The sequence below is a fragment of the Mandrillus leucophaeus genome, unplaced genomic scaffold, assembly GCF_000951045.1.
Source record: "Mandrillus leucophaeus isolate KB7577 unplaced genomic scaffold, Mleu.le_1.0 Scaffold9, whole genome shotgun sequence".
Classification (NCBI taxonomy): domain Eukaryota; kingdom Metazoa; phylum Chordata; class Mammalia; order Primates; family Cercopithecidae; genus Mandrillus; species Mandrillus leucophaeus.
Window position 1 is genome coordinate 6,560,929 of NW_012109807.1, and position 10,412 is coordinate 6,571,340.

The window sequence follows — 10,412 nt, forward strand, 5'->3', positions numbered from 1 at the left end:
TTTTTTGAGATAGAATCTCACTCTGTTGCTCAGGCTGGAGTGCAGTGGCGTGATCTCGGCTCACTGCAACCTCTGCCTCCTGGGTTCAAGCGATTCTTCTGCCTCAGCCTCCTGAGTAGCTGGGATACTCGTACAGTTGTATATCCTTTCTTCATTTGACATTATATCAGGCATTTTCTCATGTCACTAACTAGTTCAAAAACACCCTTTATGGCGGTTCTATGATAATATCCTAGTACATTGATTATATAGTCACAAAGTATCCTGATTTCTCAAACCATTCTCCTGTTGTTAGACATTTACGTTCCTTCCAGTTTTTTTCCACTGTGACAAATAATGTTGGGATAAATATCCCTACATAAGTCATTGTTCATATTTCTGGTTTTTTTTTTTTTTTTTTTTTTTTTGGTTTGAGACAGAATCTTGCTCTGTTGCCATGCTGGAGTGCAGTGGCCTGATCTCGGCTCATGGCAACCTCTGCCTCCCGGGTTCAAGCGAGTCTCTCAGCCTCCCAAGTAGCTGGGACTATAGGCGTGTGCCACCACGTCCAGCTATTTTTTTGTATTTTTAGTAGAGGTGGAGTTTCACCATGTTGACCAGGATGATCTCGATCTCTTGACCTCGTGATCTGCCTGCCTCGGCCTCCCAAATTACTGGGATTACAGGCATGAGCCACCACGCCTGGCCACATTTCTGATTATTTTCTTAGGAGGGAGTTGTGGAATAAAATTTGGGGGTCAACAGGTATACATTCTCTTAAGATATATATTGTTCTCTATATTGACATATGCTGTTAACTCTTCTCCTGAAAGATTATACTAATTTATTATTGTCCCTGCAGCAGCAGGTAAGAGTTCATATCTGAGTTCACTTTCAGCTCATGAAATGCAAATTATGTTCCCGTGATAGCATGGAGGCATGATAGCTCCAAAGTCAAGAGCAAGATGTTCAGGATGAGATAAGGAATGTGTGGCAGAGTGCATGAGATTGTAAATAAAACCACATAGTACATAACATGCAGCCCAGAGAGAGTCCAGTGAGAATGCCATGGGGGTCAGAAGCCACAAAGAGGAGCTTGCTAGAGGGTCTGGCATGGAATCATGGAACAGGGCTTTGAAAAGCACTTAGATTTTGGGAGGCTGAGGTGGGTGGATCGCCTGAGGTCAGGAGTTCAAGACCAGCCTGGCCAACATGGTGAAACCCCGTCTCTACTAAAAATACAAACATTAGCCTGGTGTTGTGGTGCACACCTGTAATCCCAGCTACTCAGGAGGCTGAGGCAGGAGGATTGCTTGAACCTGGAAGGTGGTGGTTGCAGTGAGCCGAGATCGCACCATTGCACCCCAGCCTGGGCGACAGAGCGAGACTCCATCTCAAGGAAAGAAAAAAAGAAAAGCACTTAGCAGTTGAGTGACTGAAATGGGTGGGGTGGGTGTCACCAGTGGACAACACAGAAAGGACAAATGTGTAGAAATACACGTGTCCAGGCCGGGCGCGGTGGCTCAAGCCTGTAATCCCAGCACTTTGGGAGGCCGAGGCGGGTGGATCACGAAGTCAGGAGATCGAGACCATCCTGGCTAGAATGGTGAAACCCCGTCTCTACTAAAAATACAAAAAACTAGCCGGGTGTGGTGGCGGGCGCCTGTAGTCCCAGCTACTCGGAGGCTGAGGCAGGAGAATGGCGTAAACCCGGGAGGCGGAGCTTGCAGTGAGCTGAGATCGCGCCACTGCACTCCAGCCTGGGTGACACAGCGAGACTCCGTCTCAAAAAAAAAAAAAGAAATACACGTGTCCAGTTTGGGAGACTATGAGCAAGCCAAGCTCCAGATGGCGCTGCCAGCTGCCTGCTAGATGTCTCCTACCAGGGGGCTCAGTGCCAAGTGTCCAGTGCAGACTTGGCATTGTTCCCCTGCCCCTACCTGCTGGTCCTCCTCTGTTCTACCCCTGGATCCCTGCCCCGGCCAACCTCCCAGCCACCTCCCCATCCCTGCCCCAGCAGGTCTTCATTCAACATGTATGAGAGGACCTTTGAGACACTTCTCCCAGATACTTACCGAGAAGTGTATTCAGTGACCAGCATGACAGTAGAGTAGCCATAAGAATGTGTTTGCCTCTACCAAACTATGATCTTAGAGACAGCAGAGCCCACACGATTCATCCTGCTATCCTCCCCTACCCCCCTGCACCCAGCAGAGTGCCTTGGTACATCATAAATATTTGTTTGTTTTTGAGGCAGAGTCTTGCTCTGTGGCCCAGGCTGGAGTGCAGTGGCACAATCTCAGCTCATTGCAACCTCCACCTCCCGGGTTCAAGCGATTCTCCCAGCTCAGCCTCCGGAGTAGCTGGGATTACAGGTGTGCACCACCACACCCAGCTAATGTTTGTTTGTGTCTTTAGTAGATGTGCACCACCACACCCAGCTAATGTTTGTTTGTGTCTTTAGTAGAGACTGGGTTTTGCCATGTTGGCCCAGCTGGTCACGATCTCCTGACCTCAAGCAATCTACCGGCCTCTGCTTCCTAAAGTGCCAGAATTACAGGTGTGAGCCACTGTGCCTGGCCACATCATAAATGTTTGGTGAAAGGGCAAACCTAGGGAATGTTCAAAAGCTAGAAGGTGACTTCATTTCAGGTGTCTCATGGCCCATCTCTGATTTGCCCCTAGAAAACTAGAGCCTCACCCCTTGGACTCACTCCGGGGGCTCAGCACAGGCCTGAATTGAGTACAGGGTGAGGGACGACAGAGCCACGTTCACATTCAGGAGTGGGAAGCGTTACTGGACTAGGAGAATGCAGCCAGAGGATATGCATTTTCTTTGCGATTTGGCTAAGCAAATACTATTCATTTGACTTAGAAATAGCAGATATCATGTATTTATTTATTCGGATATAGGATGAGTTCCCCACCCTTGGATTTTATTTTGTTCAAAGGAATGCTAAAGTTCCATGATGGAACAGAGAACCCTTGATTTATATCGAGACCATGAATGCAATTTTTTCTTACATCAGTTGCTCAGGGTAGCACACCTCGCATCTGTGGCATTCTTAACGACTCTCTCTGTCCCCTAGAATTCTTCAACGACCTGGATCTGCTCATGGGGCCGGTCACCCTGCACAGCAGCATGGAGCACCTGGTCCAGTACTCCCAACAGGGCCTGCACTGGCTGCGGAACAGCACCCACCTGTCATAGGGACCTCACCCTGGAGCCAGATCGGGCTCTGGTCTCCACAGATGGCTCAACACTTTTGGACACTGTGCTACTGAAATTCCCAGCCACAGCATTTATCAGACTGTGGTGAACATTTCCTCAGCATTGAACAATGGTCTTTTGCAGGGCATGTGTGTTTGTATGTGTGGGTATATAAGAAGCCGCCTGTGTATGTGTGTAAGAAACACAGCTCTTCAGAACACACCTTCTTTGTCTAGTTTCCATAATCCCAGGCTAGACAAAGTGATCAGAGGTTTCTAGTTAGAAGAAATACACACACACACACACACCATACTCACACACAATCACAGACGCACACTTTCTATTCCAGTGCTAAACCATGACTTCTTAGAAAATTCAACCAAAATCTCATGGGTTAGTTAACCAGGTGCAATACAGCACACCAAAAGCTTGGCTGCTGGTGAAGATAGACCTGCTCTTACACTGTTGATTACTTTCAGTATTAATATACTATTCCCCAATTATTTTTTGATCGGTATGTATTAATGGGTAATTGAATAATGAAAATAAGCCAGATATTTTTGTGCCAGAAGTTTCCTAGATTGCATGTTACCAAATACCCTCCTCTTCCTCTAATTCCCTTCCCCCACCTGACTTTATTGTCAGCTCAATGCATTCCAGGCAAACGGATGGACACTCACCGCCCTGCCCAGCCCCACCTCCAAGTAGTGTGCAGATGGCACTGAGATTTAGCAAAAACTCCGCATCTTTGAAAGTTCACGGACACTAAAGCAGCAGTGCCTGTGTGTTGGAGCTCAGTTAGGAGTTGAAGGTTTCTGCACCTGTGATAACAAACCCACCAGCCACATGCATTTCTTCTTCCTGCCACTGTGACTCGGTGGCTGTAGAGCCACATGGCATTTGTCAGTCAATCTGTTGCAAGTCTTTTCTTTCCACCAGTAGCTTTCTTACAGATTTTCTTGGCTAAATGAGGCCATGACCTAGAATGTCCCTTCAGTAGGAGCCTGAATCCTTTGCTTACCAGGCTAAGAGCTCTTTGCCATGATAATGCTGTGTGATTCTCTCACACTCATGCAGAGTGTGCCACTGCAGCCCTGTGATGCGTTTTGATTTGGGGGCGAGTTTTCCGGCTTTGATTAGCAGGCTGCTTGCAGTGCGGACCACAGTTCTTTTCTGGGGCAGCAGCAACCAGAGCCTCTTCCTGTGTCCTGTGTGTCTGGTGTGTTTACACCTTGCTCTGAGTTTTTCTCTTGTTTTCTTTTTTTAATTAAGCTTACATTTTAGTTTCTTTGACATCTTGTTTACAGTTTTTGTCTGATGTTTTTTCTTTTATAGTGTCTTATGCCCTAGATTTAGTCATCTTGTTACATATATTTGGATATGAAATCTTGGCGAAGAGAAAGTAACTCCTGAAAAAGAGGGTCTATCTTGCCACACTTTAAATACAAAAATAATGTGCTCGAGGTCTCTTGCTTGATAAAGTTGCACCAGGACGGTCTGAGAGAGGCAGGCGGTGCAGCATATGGAGCAATCCATTTTTTCAAGGTGATGACGGCACAAAATACTTAGACTAGATGCTGGTCTCTATACATTCACTGATATTCTTTCAGGTTGGGTTGTACTGTTAACATTTTTGTCGGCCTGATCTGTAGGTGGGAAATAAGATCATTGTGATTCCCTAGCTCTGAGCACTGATTCAAAATTGTATAAATGATTGAACAACTTAGATGATTTGAAATAAATTGAAAACAGCAAGTAGAGGGCTTGTGGGATTTGCATTTGGCTTTGGCCTTCAAGCATTTGGAAATATTAAGATAATTTCCATTTTACATGTCTCCAACTGCGGTGCTTCTTACAATCCTTTCACTTTTTTTTGAGACGAGTTTCGCTCTGTCGCCCAGGCTGGAGTACAGTGGCACGATCTTGGCTCACTGCAACCTCTGCCTCCTGGGTTCAATGATTCTCCTGCCTCAGCCTCCCGAGTAGCTGGGATTACAGGCATGCACCACCATGCCCAGCTAATTTTTGTATTTTTAGTAGAGACTGGGTTTCGCAGTGTTGGCCATGCTGGTCTCAAACTCCTGACCTCAGGTGATCCACCCGCCTCCACCTCCCAAAGTGCTGTGATTACAGGCGTGAGCCACCACACCCAGCCCTTTCAACTAATTTTTGTCAGAGTTCACAATCTCATCCTATGTCGGAAGCTTGAACCTAACTTAAGAAATTTTGAGTCATTTTTTTGGAGGACTGAGACTTTGTCCTACTTACTCTTGAAGAATCCTGATGAAATATTCAAACACATAAAGGGATGGCCCTGGAGGTCTGTCCTGCATCCCTGGAGAGCTTCTCTGATCTTACCTACCTGGAAAGTTGCTGGCTTTGTTGTGGCATCTGTGTGATGAGCTTCCCTGTGAAGCCCCGTTTGACAGGTGAGCCAGCAGTGTTTTATCAGCACTCTGATGGCCCACGTTTCCCAGGCAAACTTTTGAAACTTGCCCTTGTGGGCAGTGGTCAGAGCATGCAGTTCCTATGACCGTCTCTCATTTCGTCTGTGGAGCACAGCAGTTTCTGTGGCGTTTGGCATAGGTGATTTTGGTTAGAAACCATCCTCCTATTGTTGCTTGTGAAAGTCATTCATAACTTGTTCCTTTTACTTAGTTTTGTTGTTGCTGCTGTTGTTATTGGTTTGGTTTGGTTTTGAGACCGGGTCTGGTTCTGTGGCCCAAGCTGGAGTGCGGTGGCGCGATCGTGGCTCCCCGCAGCCTCAAACTCCTGGGCTCAAGCGATCCTCCTGCCTCAGCCTCCCAAGCAGCTGGGAAGATAGGCACATGCCACCACACCCAGCTAATTTTTTCTTTATTTTTTTGTAGAGATGGGGTCTCACTATGTTGCCCAGGCTGGTCTCAAACTCCTGGGCTCAAGCGATCCTCTGGCCTCGGCCTCCCAAAGTGCTGGGATTACAGGCATGAGCCACCATGCCTGGCCTGTTTCGTTTTGTTTCAAGTTGAAATATCTTTCTTGTGTTTTCTGATTAGAAAAGTAATACCTACTCATTGTAAGAATTCCAACAGTGCAGAAACGTAGAAAGTAGAAAGTATAAGTCCCCGGTTGTCCCTTCTGCCTGAGACAACCACTGCTCGCAGTTTGATGTATATCCTTCCATAGACTCTCACATTTAAGCAAATAATTTTTATTACCACATCTTTTTCTTTGAAGACGTACATTTGCCTCCGAAGTTCAACCCAAGTTCAACTGACCATATGCTTCCATGACCTGAATGGATGCTATCCTTTATCACAATGTTCAATTGCCTTTGAAAGAGAGTAGCCCAGGTATATTCCTGATCAAAATTTGGCATTTTTGATGATACTGCTCTGCACAGATCAGACTCACGTGCAGAATCGTGCCTGGAGAGAGAGGTTTGGTTAAGACAGAGATTTCTGGCGACATTCAAATTGCAAATGGAAACTTGAAACCCACGATCTAATGAGGAATGTACTGGAAAAATACTCTGAAGAGTTGACAAATTTGTGTACTAGATTGAACACATGGAATGCAATGCAATGAGACGTTCTGCACTAAAACTTCTCCTAATATGTACAACAATGATATGTGTATTATATAACAGTGATGTGTACATTTCTGACACCCATACATAATAGACACAGTTTGTATAAATGCATACATTTAAAAATATATATGTACAATACAGCTAACAGAAAACTGTAGTACGCCTGAAGGATATTACTAGTGCCTAATATTGAGTCAAAGTCACTGCGTGTTCGCATCAACTTGGAAGTGCAGTAATTGTTATAAAATTAATCAGTGCAGCCAACATTATTTATGAATCACATCTTTGAAACTGTGCAGTAGCATATACATATATATTTTTAAATAACATTTTTCACAGTTTTCCAGAGTTACTGTTGAAATCTGCATCACCAAAAAAAAAAGCAAGATTTTTTTAATAATGTAGACACTCTTCAGACCCAGTAATCTGCGTGTGATTTCTTATTTGTAGATTCCCAAGAGACTTTAGCAGTCACCAGCCTTAATGCATGTACAGGATATTATTGTGACTTAATTTATCTGCAGTTTTTAATCCATGTGAAATTGGAATTTATAAACGGACTTGGATTAAATATGTCTGCCTTTCTAAGGTTGCAAATGTTACATTAAATGATTTATGTTGTAAATGAGAGAAGTTGAGTTGTACGTAAAAGACGTCCACCAATTTCTATGAATATTTTTACAAGGAAACTTGAGAATCAAAATACGTTCAAGTCAGTTGTTCTGGCTCCCAGTTTATAATCTCTTTAAAAGCAATCTTTTTGTTTCATAAATGGCTTAAATGTAGCTCCCACAGATTATCAGTATGAAGTCTGACATTTTTCATGGAAAAAAAGTATGTTTTTCTTCATTATAACTATAGTTTACTATTTGTCTTTGCTATTTCCTGATACATACACATACACACACATGCACGCACATACATGCACATATGCACATGCACACTCTCCAGTGTCCCAGTGAAGGCTCAACAGGAAGCTTGAGAAGGTCATCTCAATGGCCACAGGGTTCCTCTTCAACCAGTAGCCCTGGGATGCCTCTTTGCTTGTCATTCTTTAGAGTCACAAGTTACTTCCATGACTTGTGTGCAGTCAGGGAACTGCGCACAACTGAAACGAACATGGTGGAATCATGTTTGCAATTTTTGGTTGAGTAACATAAGAGGATTTTGGACTAAAGAAGACGGAGGTGTTAGACCAGTGGCTTGACATGAAGTATCCCCTATGTGGGAGGGTATGTTTGTTAACCTCATTTTTAGCCTTATCTCCCTCCCTTTTCCGTATCCTCCTCCCCAAACTAAAGAAGCAGAAACAGCAACAAAAACAAAACCATCCCTTCACCCCATCCAGCCCATATCCTGAGATTCAAATATCCTTTGTCTTTTTCCCACTATACCATCTGACACAATTCACTCGTGTCTAGAGAGAAAAATGCAGAAGGGGTTTGTTTGCAGATGGGCAGTTCAGTTGAGTCCTCGTTAACCAAGCAGAGGGGTGCAGAGGAAGCCTGACTCAGGGTCACCATGGGGAACTCCTCATCCCAAAGATGGGTGGGACAGGGACTTGACTTTGCTTCACCAACCGCTGAGCTTGATACTCTTTCAGAGGTGGTTTGTGCTAAGAAACACCCAGCCGTCTTTCAAGAGTGTTCTGTTCTGCAGCTTTGCCTGCTACACAGCTGAAGTCTGTCCCTATAAGAATTCTATTTTTAAGAAGTAATACGTTTTCGGAGAAACCCGGATCAAGTGGCATCTTGAAATTTTTTTAATGAAAGGGGAAAAACTACCTTACCACATAAACTGCACTTCCAACCATTTGGAACCGGAGTTTATGTCCTCGTTTTCCCGTTCGCAGAAGAGCACAGTTTTTCAATGTCACAACTTCCAGCAAATAGCACAAGAAGTGTTCAGACTTGAGATTTGTGTTCCTTTTGTCCAGATGATTCTGTATCTGTCACCAAAGGGGTTAACTTGTTTGCCTGGCATGAGGAAAATTATAAACTCGGTTCTCAAACTAATTACATCTGACCACGGTTTTGGTTTGTATTATTTTAATTGGCACTCCGAGGCAGCAAGGGGTAAATTTTGGGTCGGTTGCAAGGGGATTTAGGTTCACAGCTCTTACTTACAGTAATGGGAATCAAGGGATTAAATCTCTGTGTGTTACTTTGAAAATCCACCTCTTACAGCCAATTTTATAGACATTGATCTGAGGGTTGAATTCAGGGCACTAATTGCAAGTCAACACAAGGGTCAGCATTTCTGTTGAAGCCCCGGGGGTATTGATGTAGCCTGAAAAGCTGAATCAAGGACTTGGGTTTGGTTTTGTTTTGGTTTTTTGTTTTTACCCATTTTTAAAATAGGAAGGCTCATCCAGAAATACTTGGATCTAGACATGATATAACATAGCACCCATGTTTAGGATTTTCAGAGTGCTGTTGGGTTATTAAAATAATATCGATGTTCTAGTTTCCTTATCGCTGCTTTTCCAATTTTCCATAAAACAAAACTGAATTTTTCCCAGTATTCAGGATCCCTTCATTTCTAGATGCCCACAGGAGCAAAAAGAACATACTCAGCAGCGAGGAATGTGCGTTACTTCACTAAGCAGCGTTCCGTCCACAAGAGCCAAGGGTATCTGACTTTTCGAAGAGCATTCTTGGAGTCTCCCATCTTACCTTCATCTGTAGCGTGAGTGATTACAAAGCCCAAAGGATGGCCATGTAGCTGAGATGTCCGTAATTCTAAGCATGCGTCACACGGATCTTTACTGATAGACACTTCCATAGCATCACCAGCCATCTCTGAGGCCTGTTTAAGTGGTGACATAGCAGCACTGACACTTTCTTTTGAGTAATTTGCAGACTGATTATGAATTCCCTGAAGTTCCAGGGCTTCACACACACATGCGCACACACACACACACACACACACACACGTCCTCCTCTGGACTGGGTTGATTTTTTATTCCTTTGGAGTTTTTTCCTTGTAAGTTCTGTAAGTCGGATTTCATTTATTAACTCCTTACTATTAATAGAACAGTTGTTAGCAACAGTGGAGGCTTTAAGGAAATAGAGCTGCAGTACAATAATGTGCTCATGTTCAGGCCACGCAGCTGGAACAGTAGCTGGAGTGCCCAAGCACCCTCTTCCTTTCCCCTGCTGCACCTGGTCTTTGAATAAAGCTCCTCTCCATGCCTCAGTTGTCTCTATGTGAAGTGTAACTCAACATGTCAATCACCTTACTGAGCGACTGTGAGGATCGACAGATCTGGGCAAGCTTTTTGGAATACCTAAGTGTCACACTTGACAGGGTTTTAAACATTACTGTAGGAACAGAGGCAAAGGAAATGCATCGTGTCTGCAGGCACCAAGGTGCACACGTGTACAATGTGGGAGATGGAACTTTCTCCTAGGGTCTAGATCTGGACTAGGATCTAGCAGACCAAGAGGGTGAGAGCAGGGTAGCTACACCCACCCCCATGAGATGGGAGGGGACAGGAACAGCCAGGGAAGACACCAAAGAGGGAGCTCCTTCACCTGTGTGGCTACCACTTTGAGGCCTTCCTGGCTGCAGGCAGAGTTCTAACAGACCGAAGTGGGCAGGGCAGCAGGGCTACCTAGTACCCCACTGTGGGTGGTACACCCCATCCTC

General features: G+C 44.6%; 1 protein-coding gene across 1 annotated transcript in view; it reads left to right on the forward strand.

Moving 5' to 3' along the window:
* AFF3 (AF4/FMR2 family, member 3) overlaps positions 1-7,386 on the forward strand; it is a 716,335-nt gene extending 708,949 nt beyond the window's left edge. The window contains 1 exon segment of the mRNA XM_011969671.1: positions 3,069-7,386. Within this exon segment, the coding sequence (XP_011825061.1) occupies positions 3,069-3,190 (122 nt within the window). The 3' untranslated portion in view covers positions 3,191-7,386.
* Positions 7,387-10,412: the final 3,026 nt, after the last annotated feature.